This window comes from Cyprinus carpio, chromosome B8, assembly GCF_018340385.1.
Source record: "Cyprinus carpio isolate SPL01 chromosome B8, ASM1834038v1, whole genome shotgun sequence".
Lineage (NCBI taxonomy): Eukaryota > Metazoa > Chordata > Actinopteri > Cypriniformes > Cyprinidae > Cyprinus > Cyprinus carpio.
Genome location: NC_056604.1, coordinates 4007166 through 4024559, shown reverse-complemented (window position 1 = coordinate 4024559; position 17394 = coordinate 4007166). Strand labels below are relative to the sequence as shown.

Sequence of the window (17394 nt, the reverse complement as noted above, 5' to 3'; positions counted from 1 at the left end):
AGAATAATTTACATTGTAATTATATAATAATGTTATAATAATTATAATATAGTGTTATATTATTTTCATAAATACACATTTCTAGACAGATATTGACATTATTATATTGTGTGTTCGTGTGTGTGTGTGTGTGTGTGTGTGTGTGTGTGTGTAAATATAAAAAACTGTACATATTTTGTTATAACAATTTAAATGTATTTAAATTAAATATAATCACTTTGATATATTAAATTTATATTATATAAAAATAAACAAAAGCATATCTTTAGTTTTTGTATAGCTCAGATTTTACTGACTGATAATACTGTTTCATGTAGGTATTAGAAATTACTGAATAATTATGTTATATGAATAATAATTCATATTGTTATTAGGTAAATATTGATATTTTATGTATATATAAAATCCATTCCTTAACATAAAGCTCATTCCTATTTTTGCTTGATAATAATCCTGTTACACTTAAAAACACATTAAAGAAGTAAAACGGGTTCATGTTGACCTGGTTTATGATTCTATCCGAATATAAAGTCTTACAATAACAGGACAACATCCTGTCTAAAGCTTAAGTGCGTTTCTATATATCTGGTACACAAGCAAACACACTCGAGCGCACTGAAACTCTTTAGCTGCGTCAGGTTTTGGATTACACCAGTGATGAAACTGCTTTGCTGAGTAAAGCGTATTTCTCTATTTGCTATTCATGTTAGCAGAGCGAACGCTTCGTACTAGGACGTGGCCTTGACCTCCCATGCTCTTGGATTTCTTACATATATATACATATGTGTTGCATCCAGGTCAAGTGTTGTAACCCATTACCACTGACCTATGCGACAACTACATGACATATGATTAAGTGGGCAAATGCTAGTGCAAAATTCAGATGAAAAACGGATGCATTAAAGCAAAAAGCAGGACTTTTTTCTATTCTAAGCTGAAATGCATGTTCCATTTGCTTCAATGCTTTCCCTGTGTACACCTTGCTACCTAGCAACCTCGTTAACCCTCTGTCTGTGATGCTGTCAGCAAAGCGTTTCATGCAGAGGTCACAGCGGTGCATAAGAGGCACATTGAACCCAAAAGGCCTGAAGAATTTCTGGGGTTTTCTTTACTCGTCATTCCATGTTTTTAGCCTCTACTCTTTGTACTTATCAGTGTTTGATGAAATGGTGGCCTTGGGCAGTACATAAATTATGATTTATATTTTAATCAAAGTAAAGCCTGCTGAACTGATGTGGAGGGAGAGCGTGACATATGGGCAGCCAATGGCAGGAGGCCATGTTTGAGATCTTATATATTAGGGCAGAAAGGTAAAACTGCAGCCGGTTCTTTTTTGTCGTGAGTCAGTGCAGCAGGTCATGGACGTGTGAGCTTTCTCTCTCACCATCTGCTGATCCCGTGTGACTGTGTGATTCGGGGCCTAAACCAGCACTTCTGCAAGGACATCTGGGCAAGAGAGTACAGATGCTGAACTAGATTTTTATACAAAACATCACATTACCTGTGCAACGATGCTAGAATGTTCTGTGTGATTGCCAGGACATTGCTATATGGTTGCTAGGCGAGTTTTATGCAGTTCCGATACTGAAATATCTAAAATGGATTTGATATTTTTTTTCACAGTATCAATACACCGATACCAGCTGCTCAGTTCACGCACACCAAAGAGTAATGAGTAGAGTTTGGTAAAAAAAATAAAAATAAAAAAGTATTGCTTTTTCGATGTTAATCAATTCTCATTTTTACGAAATAATATCAGATATTAAAAGCCAGGAATTGATTAGTCTAGCCTGTTTTCATTTGATGAATGGAACACTTTAGCGCACCTCCCATCTAATAAATTTACCCCCGAAAAAAACATATTCGGTGACCATAAACTCATTAGTTAGCTAGAAAAATGAACTCTAAAGAGTAACATATTCATTATAATTTTTACTGTTCTTCGATGTTTAATTTATGTTTGAATAAATCCATCAAGATTTTATGACAGCCACCATATAATGTTTATATTTCGTAAAACAAATTGGTGTAGAAATATAATTATGTAATTGCAAATTTATTATTATAAAACACTTTGCGTAATTTAAGTGTTTGTACAAATCAGTTAATTTTAATCTTCAATATCATTATAGACAACTGGCTCATGTATAGTTTACAGCATCTGTTGAGAGTTTATTTTTCCTTGAGAAAATCTGACATGTATTGTACATGATATATATCCAAAATGATCAATATTGAATCGCAAGCTTGTGAAGAATGTGAGAATTTAATCGAATTGTGATATTGTGTCAAAACCCAGCCCTAGTTATAATGAGAAGCATTTATAAACCTGTTGTCCAACAAACACACATTTAACAATATACAGTAATTGTATTCCAAACTCACTTTATAATGTCAGTCGAGTGTTTGAAATAACTTCCTTTTGAGAATGAGGCCCAAAATATATTACAAGCTACATCGATTATCACTGCATTATTAGTCGACTTTATTCTTACCTGAAACCCAGATAAACCATATATTGTTTGATCAGTTAAAGCATTTTTAAGGGACAGCGATAGCTGGATGTTTTGTCCAAATTAGGGATTTCCTGGAACCTCATCAGTTCTGTTACTTCTGTGAGGCGTATTCGGAGTTTCTGCACAAGGACGCCCTCTGGCTTACAATATGAATGAAAAATTACATGTGTTTGTAGCCCTCCACAATGCTCACACCACCTCATTTTTGGTTAAATATTCGCAAATTCAAAAGTTTTCTCCAGTATTTTACCTCCTCATAAAGTTTTACCACATTGTCATGTTCTAGCCTGGTCATATATTTATCTTTCAGTAACATTATTCTTGTCTTTAGATATGGCTTGGTATATAATGAATGTCACTGCAGTTCAACAAAACATGATTTTACATAACTTGTATATAATACATCAGTACTTTTAAATGAGTAGAATAAATTTTAAAAAAGTGCCTTTTTTCCAAACAACAGGATCTAATTTTAGGTTATCTGTAAATACTGAAGATACTAATGACTATCATGGTAGCATATAATAATAAGTTTAGTCTTTAACACAGATGTTGCATGATGTCATCTACTTGTGTACTAGACACCTTGAACAGAACACAGAGAGATATTGTACTGAAAATTATTTTCCGAGGCATAGTTTTTTTAATGATGTGATGAAAAATTTTTCAATATATTTTAATTTTTTTTTGTGTTGTGTATATAAGTGTGAAATGTGATTTTATATGTGAAAATATGTATTATAGCTCTAATGTAGATAAACTATATAAAATGTTATCTTTATGTTTATGAGAATTATTTCTGATTATTTATTTTGGATTAATTTTGGATTGGAACTTTTCTGTCTTGAAATTATGTGCACAGATTAGTCATGCATAATAATACCAAGGATGGGTATTAAAAATAAAACAGGGCTTGATTTCATGTTGCCTTTAAACCCCTTAAGAAATCCTCAATTACTTACTGAAAAACAGTTACGCTTTCTCCTATCAAACATGTTTATGTACTCATGCTAGTTATTGCATTAATATTTCAACAGCCTTGATTTCAGGGCTTGGCGTGAGTAATGGCAATATTTCTTGGACATTAATTCAGCAATCTACAGTAATCATTAACAAAATCCTCTCAGGGTGTTAGGTCTTACATTTTGGTTAAATGTGTCTCAATTATCTATTAAATTATTGATAAGGCAAAGGCTTCAGCTGCCAGAAAGAGTCAGTCTGGTCTGGTCTGGTTCAAAAAGTAGGAACACACTGCCACCTGCTGGCCGGATGTTAGATGACATCCACGATGAGGCTGTTGTGTCTCTACTAACAGATGACGGTGCATATAAAATGGTACTTTGATTATTATGAAGATATTTGAATAATGCAGTAACTCTAATGTCAAATTATGAATGATTAAAATTATTATTTGGGGCGAGGGAGATTGAGAACTTTAATTAGAAATGCAAAATACTGTATTCCTGAGATAATACCTGGATGCCACTCACTGAACTAACATAATGAGGTCATGTGACAACAATGTAACCTCCTACTATATGTAGTGTCTGCATATTTAGTTATGTAGTATATACAGTAGTTGCAAATATGCAGTACTCTGCAGCTTGCAGTACACAGTGTAACACACTGAAAGTGGCCTTTGTTTGAAATCATTTAACTTGCATAGTTGTGCTAATTCGGATCAAGGGAATTGCAATGAAAATCAAAGGCTCATAAAGCTTTTGTTTTGGTCTAAATCAATGCACTTGCTAAAAAGACTCGAGGATCCAGAGTCAAGACTAGACAGCATGTGTTCTGTTTAATAGGAGAAATTAATCTTTATGGGCCATGTCATACAAATAAAGCCTCTGGGCTGCACTATCTAACACACATTAAATTCTGTTTATTCTGCTGGATTGATACTAATTTGGTTTTAGAGCTACAGTTTAAATGGGCACTTTTTAGCACTTCAAAAATAATGCATTATTGGAAAATCAATAACCACACAGTGATTTCTCATCACTTCTGCTTGTTCTTGAAACTGTATCATCTAAGATGTGGAAATGATGGTGTGTGTGTGTGTGTGTGTGTGTGTGTGTGTGTGTGTGTGTGTGTGTGTGTGTGTGTGTGTGTGTACAGTATACAGGCTTTTTCTGAGGTGTGCACATGTATATGCAAAGCCTACACAATCTTATATCAGTTGATAAAAATGTAAAACATGACATGTTGGGACAGCCCTCTGCTATGAACACTAAAATGCTTATCAAAATCATTCTAGATGGTAGCGGTGTGCAAAGCTACATCTGATGACAACAAAATCAGAGGGTTTTTTTTTTCTTTGATCGCAAGACCGTGACAACAGCCGTCTTTGAACCTCTCTCACAGTACGACACAGGACCACTGATTAGGAGCCTCGATCACAGAAATCGCCAAAATTGTGTCACGATGCCAGTCTTTCGTCTGGGACAGCCGGAAATTGTGCAGTGTGTTTAGGGTTTTAATCAGGTACTCTGTGTTTTGTCGTTTGGTTAACATAAATGAAAAACAGCAGCAGGTTTATTAGACTGCTGTCACTTTAAGACCAAATGCATGGATCTAATATACTGTTACACATGCATTTACACAGTTTTTACATTGAATTTAGATATAACTGACTGTGTTTACATGAATACTTGCCACAACAGGCATTTTGACATCATAATGTCGCTACAGCAAGAAATTTGATCATCCTATATAACATCCTATGCACTCAAATGATACAAATTAACACGTTTAAAGTGGAGGGGTAGAGAGAGAGAGAAACACACATGACGTAAATAAAATTAAATAATTTACATACCAAACTTTTTCTTCTAAAAAAAAGTTTTCCATTGACTCTTTACTAAACATGTCCTTAGAGAACTTTTGGAATAAAACCATTGTCTGATGACATTGAAGGAATCGTTCACCCAAAGATGAATTTCCATGTTTAGGTGAACTGATCAGTGTTAGTTCAGATACCTGTGCTCATCACCGAGTCTGTGGACTGAATCGATGGACATCAGCATCTCAGCCACATCCTCCAGGATATGATCACCAAACTTACTCAGATCTCCAGCGACATAGTAATCCATGAGCAGAAGCAGAGAATGAACAGACAACACTGTACATCTGACAAACACAAGATCACTGCTTCATGAGTACTGGAACAAAACACTACAGAACTGAATCATTCTCAAAGAATATTTAAAAAAAAAAAATCAATTATTTTCTACTTTTCTTATTTGCTCTTTTTTTATATTGACTAGTCTAATACAATCAGATACAACAATGCATAACAATATATACTGATACGTTGAATTTTAACTTTAGTTTCAAATGATTTGCTATAGTATCAATGCTGTGGTCAAACTACTTAAACCCAGGTTACCTCACCTGAATATGTTCGTAGATTTGTGTTGGATGTGCGTGGAAAGCAATCTTCGGGATGGAAATACGAATGTTTTATTTGTAAACATAATTTTTTTTTTTTAGATTATTTCAGTCAATCTCTTAAAACTAACAAGCTGAGCAAGTAGCAGAACTGACACTGTCGTGTAAACCGAAAAGCGAGTGGACAAGCAAACCGATTCAATTGAGTCATTTACGCTGGAACCGCTCCAATTGAGTCAAACTCGTGACTTCGTTCATTCAGTTCAAGGTATTCACTAATAAAAACCGGTTCAAAAGAGCCATTCATTTTTGAATTTCGAAATCACTTGTAATGATTTTGAAAAGCAGTGATGGGTGAAGCGGATCGAGCTTTTCGAAACTCCGAATCAGTTAAACTAAAATGCGTCGCAAAATGATGTTTCGAAGCGCTTCAGTCGGACCGCGAATCATGAGTCATTTGATTCAGATCGGGACTTCGCGAAACGGGTTCGAACGGGTTCGATCATTTCAGAGTCAAATAGCGGATCGGGGCTTCGGATCGGGATCGTGACTCATTTGATTCAGATCGGATAAGCGGGTTCATGAATCATTTGATTCAGATCGGATAAGCGGGTTCATGAATCATTTGATTCAGATCGGGGCTTCGGAACACGTATCGAATCATTTAAATCAGATTGGAACTTCAGAGCGCGTATCTCAAATCTTTTATCCGGATTTTATTTTTTATTTTTTATTATTTATTTATTTACTGTAGGCTAAGCGTCAAACCATTAAGGCAAAACATAAAAAGGAAACATTTTATTATTTATTTTATTATTTATTTCGGGTTATTAATTAGAGTAGTAATTTGGTTATTTTTTTTATTTTTTTATTGGAGTGATTAAATAGGATGGATAGAGGTATAGTTATGTATGCTTTAGGATTAAAAGAACATTAGATAGTTTCCAAATACTTGTCTAGATCAGCTTTAAAAAGAAAATAAAGATTTAGAGACAGTATTTTTTTTTAATTTAGCACAAATAAATAAATAGAACAAAGATACAAATTATAGGCTACAATGCTTAAATTTTTTCAGGTTTGTAAGTGTTCAGGTACAAAAATTGAATAAACATATGTATATATATATATAATTTAATATTATTATAATACAACATTATATTTGTAATTTATTGTAATTTAACCCAGTTATGGGCTGTTTTACCATCAAAATTGTCACTTTCTAGGAGATGTCCATAAGTAATTGGCTTTTGTTAGTTGAAAGGTTTTTAAAAAAAAAAAAAAAAACTAAAAGGACTGAGAGAGGGCACAAAAAATATCCCAAGCAACCTTCCGTTTTGTACTACAAAATGTCGTCACGATTTCATTAAAAAGTAGTCGTGATTTTGGACGTGACCGCGTGTGGTCGCTGTCGGGCGTCGTGCGTCTTGCGTGAGTCGTGACGTCAGTGGGCCACGCACGTTCAGCGCGTGTGATCGTAGAATGATAGAAAAGCTAAACACGCTTCTGTACGCAGGGAATTATGAAAAACAACTATTCTAGCACTTTGTTAAGAAAACCAACCGTCTCTTGTTAAAATATCTTTATGAAATAACCGAGTCAGAGGAAAAGACGCTTGAAATCAACATCGAAAAATAAGGCCCAGGACTGAATCGGATCCAGCCCAGCATGGACGGTGAATGCAACTTTAATTTCGTTAATATCGCTTAATATAATTCATGCAGTAATGTGATGTTTTGCTGTCTATTAAGTTGATTATAAAGTAAATGTGTAATTTGGACCGCATTTAGCGTCCTGCGTCGTTTGGAGATCTTTTAATTAGTTAAAGTGTGTTGAATTTGGCCGGAATTGCACATGATGTTGAATCAGAAGCACGGTCCCACCTCTGTGTAGTGATGCATGTGCAGATCCTCAGATGTTTGGTGCTGCTGCTGTGGTCAGATGTGAGGCACAGACTGCCGGACACAGTCCTGCTCAACAGCTCTCCTTTAAATCCATGCAAACTCGTGTTTTTCATGAATATTTGTTTTATTTTCTCTATATATCTAAACCGTATACGTCTCCAGTCCTTCACAAGTGTGGCAGTTTAGGGCACATTTGTGGTGGTGGACACAGATAGTGGTTTTTTAATGTGGTCTTTGTGTTGGACATACAGTCTGAATTTGTCTTCGGTTCCAGGAGATGGAGAGGGCCAGAGCCGCTGGTGTCTGTCCCAGGTCAAGGGAGCCATAGATGATGATGTAGCCGAAGGTAAGACACTTACTTTACCACAGTAAACACAAACACCAGAGATACTACTGCAACACCGTAATAAGTAGAATTTGTTACCATCATTGTTGTTTTAAGTTTTACTCTTGTATTGATTTTATGTAATTATATATTTATGCAATTCATGAATATTTATATACGTAAATTAATAAATATATTTATACGTGTAATAATTAAGTTATTTATTTCAAAAACAACAACAAAAAAAAGGCTACTGTAAGACCGTAATAAATTGCTGTAGGATCTTCAATTCTTCTTTTTGACATTTTAGTATCATTTTTGATAACCATGCTGGATATTATCCAAGTTTGCAGAGTTTTTGTTTTATTAATAGTTATTAATTTACGAAATGCAGTAGTTACCACTGTGAAGTTTAAACACGTTATAAACTAATATGATATCTTCAAAGCTTGTACAATCTTTCTTTTTGTAATTTTAGGCATGATTTTTGAAAACTGTGCTGGATATTAATTTACTAAATTGTTTATTGATTTATTGAATGGTTGCCGTGTTTTACCTTTTTGTTTTAATGAATTTGTTTATGAATTTCTGAGTATGCAAACATGCTTCCATCAGGGATATTATTATCATGGAAACACATCAGCGAAGATAATTTATCATTTTCTATAAAATGTTTTGTCAGCTGTATGAAAAGCGCGTCTGTTCATAAAATAATTTAGAATGTAATTCTGATGGTTCGTGTAAAGGTCTGAGAATGACATTTATAATACTTAGAAAAGATTAATGGTGTTTCAGATGTACTTTGGCTCCCACTTATCAAAATATGTTTCTTTAGGTTAAATGGTGCATGTGTTTTTAGCATAAAGGATTAGTCTCTGGCTTGAGTCAGAACATGGCACGGCCCAGCACCACGCTGCCGCCCGTCACAATAATACGACAGACAGAACGAGAGAGAGCTTGTTATTGTTAGGGAAGGCAGGGATGGGGGTTGTTGGACGGTACTGTGTGTGCAGATGCCCGAGATGCTTTTAATGCCAGGCTCCGCATGTTTCCGCCCACACGCCCTCAAACACAAGCAGTCACTTATCTTCTCAGAAACCTTCGGAGAAACAATATGCTCTCATAGTTGCTCTTTTCAGTAAATCATTATTGTGTGTGTTGCAGCTGACATCATCTCTGCGGTGGAGTTCAGTCATTCCGGGGAGCTTTTGGCCACAGGAGATCGAGGTGGAAGAATAGTGATCTTCCAGCAAGAGCAAGAGGTGAGATGGGTTACAGTCCATTACACACAACAATTAAAGAGAGGCGTGTCCATGAGCTTTTCAGGCTTAAAACTGTTATTCGAAATACAAAAGGGGACTGTAAATACATAGTCCACATATTCAAGACATGCCACGTGAAACGTTATTGTTTCTCACGTGTCTTGTGATCATTTATAACATGCTGGGTTTGAACATACAAATTTGAGAGCATTTTTGAGTGAGCTGTTCCTTAAAGGGATACTCCACCCCGAAATGAAAATTTTGTCATTAATCACTTAACCCCCATGTTGTTCCAAACTCGTAAAAGCTTTGTTCGTCTTCGGAACACAATTTAAGATATTTTGGATGAAAACCGGGAGGCTTGTGACTGTCCCATAGACTGCCAAGTAACTTACACTGTCAAGGTCCAGAAAAGTATGAAAGACATCGTCATGGCGCTACGGTGATGCGGAGAGACACAAAGGGGACAAATTGTTGAATAAAGTCGTTATTTTTGTTTTTCTTCTCGTACAAAAAGTATTCTCGTCGCTTCATAACGTTACGGTTGAATCACTGATGGCAGATGGACTATTCTGACGATGCTCTTCATACCTTTCCTGGACCTTGACACTGTTATTTATTTGGGAGTCAATGGGACAGTCACAAGCCTCCTGGTTTTAATCCAAAATATCTTAAATTGTGTTCCGAAGACGAACAAAGCTTTTACGGGTTTGGAACGACATGGGGATAAGTATATCCCTTTAATTTTTGCTCCTGAAGACTTTATGCATGGGAATGCAAACAGGCATGCTTCCATTAAGGTTCTTATGGTCATGAAGACATTTCAGGGAACTGTAAAATTGTGATTTATAGCCCTGGAATATTTGTGATACTTGTGGAAATCAGTAAAAACTGAAAATATAGTAGTTTATTAAATGAAAAAATTAATAATACATTTAATAAAAATAATAATGATTATTATTATTATTGACACCTCAAGACACACCATTATTGGTTCTCATGCGTCTTGTGATTGATTACGACACATTGGATTTAAATATGCAAATTTAAGAGCATTTAAAGTAGACTATTCCTTTAATAAAGTGAAATGTGAAAGTAACGTGGCATGTGGCCTAGTATGGTGACCCATACTCGGAATTAGTGCTCTGCATTTAACCCATCCAAAGTGCACACACACACCGTGAACACACACACACCGTGAACACACACACACCGTGAACACACACCCGGAGCAGTGGGCAGCCATATATGCTGTGGCGCCCGGAGAGCAGTTGGGGGTTCAGTGCCTTGCTCAAGGGCACCTCAGTCATGGTATTGAAGGTGGGAGAGAGCGCTGTACATTCACTCACACCACCTACAATCCCTGCCGGTGCGAGACTCAAACTCTGACTCTCTAACCATTAGGCCACAACTTCCACCCTACATTAACCTCCCTGGATTCGAACCCACGACCTGAGAGCTTCTGGGTCAGTGGCTTAGCAGAGTGCGCCACTCACTTGACAATAATAATACACATTGTGATGCAGTTTTAGAATTATTTTAAGTTTAAATTTTCATTATCAGTTTTTGCATTTTTAATATTTCTATTGTTAGCTTTAATTTATTTTTATTTCAGTTTTAGTTATTTTAGTACTTAAAGTTTCAACTTATTTCTAACGTGTTTAACTGCCAGGGCTACGTTTCTAATTTTCATTTAAGTTTGTCATCTAACATTTATATTTAATTTCAGCTTTGTTTCAGTTAATGTAAACAATTTAAGTTTTTGTATTTTTATTTTTTTTCGTCATTAATGTCATACAGTATGTTTAAAAGGTCATGTGACATCTCTCTGTCCTATCAGAGTAAGAACTTGCCGCAGGGCCGTGCTGAGTATAACGTCTACAGCACGTTCCAGAGTCACGAGCCGGAGTTCGACTATCTGAAGAGTCTGGAAATCGAGGAAAAAATCAACAAGATCCGCTGGCTTCCTCAGAAAAATGCTGCACACTTCCTCTTGTCCACAAACGGTGAGCTAACAGATGAAATGCGCAGATGTGTTATTTTAATATTACTTCTATTATTAATTCTTTGAATTGGCTTTAATTTGAATTTTCACATTTTAATAATTTTATACGTTCTTCATTTTAGTTTTTAATACTATAATAACATATTTAAGTTTCATTCCCAAGGCAACATTTTACATTTTTCCGTACAATATTATCAGCATTGATTTTGAGTAGTTCAGTTAATAATAACAGCACCGGTGCAGATGCAGACACATTAACACATTTATATGCGTGGGTTGCTCTGTTATCAAATTTGTAGATTATTCAATGCTCCGTTGTTTTCTTGAATGCAGATAAAACCGTCAAGCTCTGGAAAATCAGTGAACGAGACAAGAGACCGGAGGGTTATAACCTCAAAGAAGAGGATGGCCGCTACAGGCATCCGTCATCCCTCACAACACTACGGGTGTGAACACACTCACACACACACACATTTTGGATTCTGTTAATGCATTGATAAGTCCATAGGAGTAACAGGCTTTGCTCGGCGCAGGTTCCAGTGTTCCAGCCGATGGATCTGATGGTGGAGGCGAGTCCGCGGCGGGTTTACGCCAACGCTCACACCTACCACATCAACTCCATCTCCGTCAACAGCGACAACGAGACGTATCTGTCCGCCGATGACCTCCGGATCAACCTGTGGCACCTGGACTTCACCGACCGAAGCTTCAGTATCCTGTTCATCCATTTGTTTCTTTATCCATCTTACGCTACTGTTCAAAAGTGAGGGATTGGAAAGACTGAAAGGCTGAAAATTCTGTAATGCAAAATATTATTACAATTGAAAATAATTTTCTATTTGAATATATTCTGAAATGTAATTTATTCCTGTGATGCAGAACTGAATTTTTTTAGCCAGTCTTCCCCATCACATGATCCTTCAGAAATCATTCATATTTTCAGTGAAATAAGTCGCACTTGCTTAAAAATTGCATAATTGAGAGAAGTTGAATCAGTGTATAGGTCACACTTTATTATTATGTTCAGAAATTATGTAAAATGCCAGTAAATAAAATGTTATAAATACTAAATACATGTATTTTAGTTCCCTTCTCTCAACAAATATTTAAATTTTAGTGGTAACATTATTAATAATATTTAACAAATATTTAAATTTAACGGTATTCAGAACAGGCATGGAAAATAGATGTATAAACTAAAATTCTCCCAACATTTATTAGAAACAGCGAGCTTAAAACTTATGGAAATATATAACATTAAACAACTCCATATATTTGTGGAAACTGCATTTTTCGGGATTCTTTGGTGAATAGAACGTTTATAAATGCCTTTACTGCCAGATTACTACACTTTTGATTGGTTTAATGCATGCAACTATTACTTTCTGTTCAATAATCTTGCCCACCCCAAGCTTTTGTAATTATATTATAACACTTGCATGTTTCATAGTTGTTAACAAGGCCGTTTTTAAACCAGAAAAGCGTGATTTCCACTCCCTTGTAATTGCTTTTCATGTTTTTTCCTCATGATGTACACTGTTTCACATTCCTCATAGTGTAACTGAAGTTTGGCCTTAACCACTGACTCAGACATTGTTGATATCAAGCCGGCCAACATGGAGGAGCTGACGGAGGTGATCACGGCTTCAGAGTTTCACCCGCTCCAGTGCAACACGTTTGTGTACGGCAGCAGCAAGGGCTCCGTGCGCCTGTGTGACATGAGGGCGTCCGCGCTGTGTGACCAACACTCCAAATGTATGTTTCACTGCTCTTTAGAGTAGGATTATCATGCAGCTTTTGGCTGATCAAGCTGAAAACCTTTGTTGTCATATAACTGATTTATCATGTGTGTCTGTGCAGTGTTTGAGGAACCCGAGGACCCCAGCACACGCTCATTCTTCTCGGAGATCATCTCCTCCATCTCAGACGTCAAGTTCAGTCACAGCGGCCGATACATGATGACCAGAGATTATCTGACCCTCAAGATCTGGGACCTGCACATGGAGAGTCGACCGGTGGAAACCTACCAGGTGCTGTTTCTGTCTTGAGAGATTTGCTCTTAAGAAAATAGTAATCCCTATAGCTTTGGTGTACCAAAGCAAATTAGTTCACCTAAAAATTAAAGTTGTCATAATTTACTAAGTTTCACTGTTGCTCTAATTTGCATGACTGACTTCTGAGACACAAAAGGAGAAATGCTGAATATTCTGGTTGTTTTATACATGCAATTAGAGTTAATCTGGACTGAGGCTTTTAAGCTTATAAAGAGTGCTTTGGAAGTAGCATAACGTTTCGTAATTAAATAGGTTGATCCAGTCATTCTTGAATCATGCTGAGAAGTTTTCTGGAAAGGAAGAGAATCGATGAGTAACAACTTAAATCTATGCTCTTTTATGAATTCAGACAATATCTTTTTTTAACCTTGAACACTCTAGTTTCCATTACTTGTAAGTACATGGAAGAAACAACCAGAAGATTTAAAGTTTCTACTTTTCCATTAGAAGAAAGAAAGTCAAAGTTGTTTGGAAGGACAGGAGGGTTAGAAAATTATCATTTTCTTTTTGTGTGAACTAATCCTATAAACAGAATAATAATTTAGCAACATTGACATTTCATTGCATGAGAATATTGTTTCTACACAAGTCAGAATATTTCTGTAGAAAAAACCATCAGGATTTGATTGGATTATGAAAAGTTGGATATGATGCACTGCGTTAATGACATATTGCAATTACTGTGATTATAAACTTAATTATGGCACTTTTCCACATTGGATTGAGAAATGATAACTCAGTATGTTAATAGTCAGAATGGCAAAAGTGATGCATGACCAACTTTGCTGTTGAGATACATTTTTGTGTCTTTGGCTTATTTTTTATTGAAATTGAAATTATCCTTCGTTAGTAAGACATTATAAGCAATATCAAACACAAATATGTACAGCTTACGTTACCTAAAAATGTTTGAATGGTAGTGTAATAGAATCCAATGGCAGTAATGATTTCTGAAATGGAATGAATAAAATGAAACTTTCTTTTTTTTTTTTTTTTTTACATAAAATTTACTAAATTCTCTAAATTAATTTAGAATGAAAATTGTTTAAATATGTTAATGTAGTGAAAATTATAGTGTACAAAACATGGCTAGAATTTTACTTGGCAGCAATGGTGTTTTTTCTCTCTCTCTCTCTCTCTCTCTCTCTCTCTCTAGTCTATATATATATATAGAGAGAGAGAGAGAAGAAAATGTCAAAGAGGGTTTCTTTCCCAGGAACTATAAGCAATTTTTTTTTATTATGAGTAATTCAATTTCAAGCTTATTGGTCTACTTACATGACATTATTTGCATGCTCTGATTACCCAGAATGCACTGAATAAAGACTGTGAAGCAACTGATATATTCATAAACTGGCTTTCCCTGCTGGATGTCCTTATATCATTATGCATGACATTAGCGTGTTCTGTGTCTTTGATCTCTCTCTCATCAGGTTCATGGTTATCTCAGGAGTAAGCTGTGCTCTCTCTACGAGAACGACTGCATCTTTGATAAGTTTGAGTGCTGCTGGAGGGGCGATGATAGGTGAGGAGACATGCTCACGTTCAGTAATGGCATGAGAAGCCATCGATATGACGTTTCTGTCACATCCTGATAAAGACGAAAGCATCTTTGGGTGCATTTCAGTTCATGATAAAAACAAATACAAAGCAAACCTCAAACAGCCATGAGCTGTGTGCTCACAGCCGTATCACTCATCCAGAGAAAGTCTGTCAGACTGAAGCTATGCATTCAGTGTTGTTCTGTTGTTTTCTGAGAGAAATGAATTCTTCTGCAAAGCATTTAATTGATCAAAAGTGACAGTCATAACATTTATAATGTCAGTATTTCTATGTAAAATAAATGCTGTTCTTTTGATGTTTCTATTCATCGAGGAATCCTGAAAAACTTTCAGCGTTGATGATAATAAGAAATGTTTTTTTAAGAAGCGAATCAGCGTATTAGAATGATTTCGACTGGAGTAATGATGCTGAAAATTCAGCAAAAACATCACAGGAGTAAAGTACATTTTGAAATGCATCCAAAAAGAGTTATATACAAAATTGTAGTAATTTTTCACAATATTATTGTCTTTACTGCATTTTTGATCAAATAAACAGCTTTGATGAGCATAAAAGGGCTTCTTTTAAAAACTTCAAAAACATAATAAATAAATTCACAAAAAAAAATTTATATATATACTTTTGTTTATTTAGTGAAAACTGTGTAAAAAATACGGTTATATATATTAAACTAGAGTTTTACAGTAATGCAGCAATGGCTTTTCGACTGAATTTTTATTATATATATATATATATATATATATATATATATATATATATATATATAATTTTTTTTTTTTTTTTTTATGTAAATGTGTGTAGGTCAAAGCAAATACATAAACATTTCAGTTAAAATCAAGTTAAACTTAATGAAAAAGGGAAATGTTACCTTGGCAATTAGCTAAGTTGAACTTTAAAATTGCAGTTAAAGTTTATTTGAAGTTTTTTTTATTTCTTTTATTTTATATATATATATCAGCTCTTTATTTAAGCGTTTTGGTAATTACCATAAAGATGTTGTTTTTTGCCTTATAAAGGAAGCAATGATTCATCTTCACCTCATTATCTCATAATTTTTCCTCTCTCTGGTCTCAGTGAGGTCATGACAGGCTCTTACAACAACTTCTTCCGGATGTTCGATCGTGACGCCCAGCGCGACGTGACCCTGGAGGCCTCGTGGGAGAACGGCTCCCCCGGCTGCTCGCTCAAGACCTGGCGCGTGTGCGCGGGGAGCCGGCGCAAGAGGAGCGAGATCGGCGTCGACTGCCTGGACTTCAGCAGAAAGATCCTCTACACCTCCTGGCATCCTCAGGATAGCATCGTCGCACTGGCGACAGTCAATAACCTTTACATATTCCAGGAGAAACCCAATTAGGGATTCGGAATGGCTTCGTCCCCATTCCTAGCCCCAAGAGTCAGACGGGATACACGCCAAGCACAACGTCTCTCCTGAAACTCATAGTCTTAATATTAACCACTGTAGTACACAAAAACCTTTTGGGTTATTCTATTACGTTAATTGATACACTGTTGGCCGGAGGAAGGGATTTTTAGTTGTATTACTGTATTTTTTTTTATTTTGCACATCGTCTGTTTTAGATTTAATCAGAAGCATCACTCATTGCCGGGTTATAAACACGCAACCAAACTGACTAAGCAACCCGCAGAATCCTGTTTAATAAGTTTGCAGAATCATAATTAACCAATTGGACTCCTCATGCACTGATTGCTCCCTTCCCAACTCAGGCCTGGTGCAACGGGACGTTTCCTTCACCAAACACTCGTCGAACGCCTGACATTCGTCCACAAGTGCAATTGACTTAAGCAGGGTTCCCAAATAGCTCCATTATTCCCTACATTAAGTCCCTAATCGTGGCATTAATTTTATGCAATATCTTAGTCTTTGTGGAAAGGGAGACTCTTTTTATTGTTTTGTAGAGAGACACACAAATGTTTTGCGTCTTAAGTAAATGTTTGTGTAGATGTGCATGTTTTTTGACTTTCAGCATCTTTTGATGTGTCTCATTTTATTTGCAGCTTTTTAATACAGAATGGTTCCTATGGGGTAAAGAATGCTCTAGATATTTTTATATGAATTTTCGAAAATTGAAATTATGTCCTTGACAGTATTCCGTGTATTAATGCTGTTGATTGGTGCAGAATGATTCTGTATAATAGAGTGTGTTTACATGGAAATCAGGCCTGCTGTACATGAACAAACCCTGAACTATGTTCCCTTTATCTTAATAGTTGTAAAACCCAAAATGTAAAATAAAAATGAATTTTAAGACCGAAAACTAAACCTCTTGGGGTCATTTTTCTATTTGCAGGTCAGTAAAGTAGAATCTAATGAAATATGACTGTATTATGTAGCAGATAAGAGAAAATGATACATCTTT

General features: G+C 35.7%; 1 protein-coding gene across 1 annotated transcript; it reads left to right on the top strand.

Annotated features, from left to right (window-relative positions):
- The first annotated feature begins 7300 nt into the window (after nucleotides 1–7300).
- On the top strand, nucleotides 7301–17292 carry LOC109089221 (serine/threonine-protein phosphatase 2A 55 kDa regulatory subunit B alpha isoform-like). The gene is made up of 10 exons (XM_042729277.1): nucleotides 7301–7578; nucleotides 8082–8153; nucleotides 9297–9394; nucleotides 11235–11400; nucleotides 11733–11845; nucleotides 11933–12110; nucleotides 12990–13154; nucleotides 13260–13429; nucleotides 14887–14978; nucleotides 16091–17292. Exons 1-10 carry the CDS (start codon nucleotides 7572–7574, stop codon nucleotides 16368–16370), a joined length of 1341 nt encoding a protein of 446 aa, XP_042585211.1. The 5' UTR covers nucleotides 7301–7571; the 3' UTR covers nucleotides 16371–17292.
- The last annotated feature ends 102 nt before the right edge of the window (nucleotides 17293–17394 follow it).

What these genes read in the sequence shown, in the direction of transcription:
- LOC109089221 (XM_042729277.1), top strand. An exon ending in CTTCACCGACCGAAGCTTCA is followed by an intron (nt 12,111 to 12,989) that starts GTATCCTGTTCA and finishes CCACTGACTCAG; the next exon opens with ACATTGTTGATATCAAGCCG. An exon ending in GACCGGTGGAAACCTACCAG is followed by an intron (nt 13,430 to 14,886) that starts GTGCTGTTTCTG and finishes CTCTCTCATCAG; the next exon opens with GTTCATGGTTATCTCAGGAG.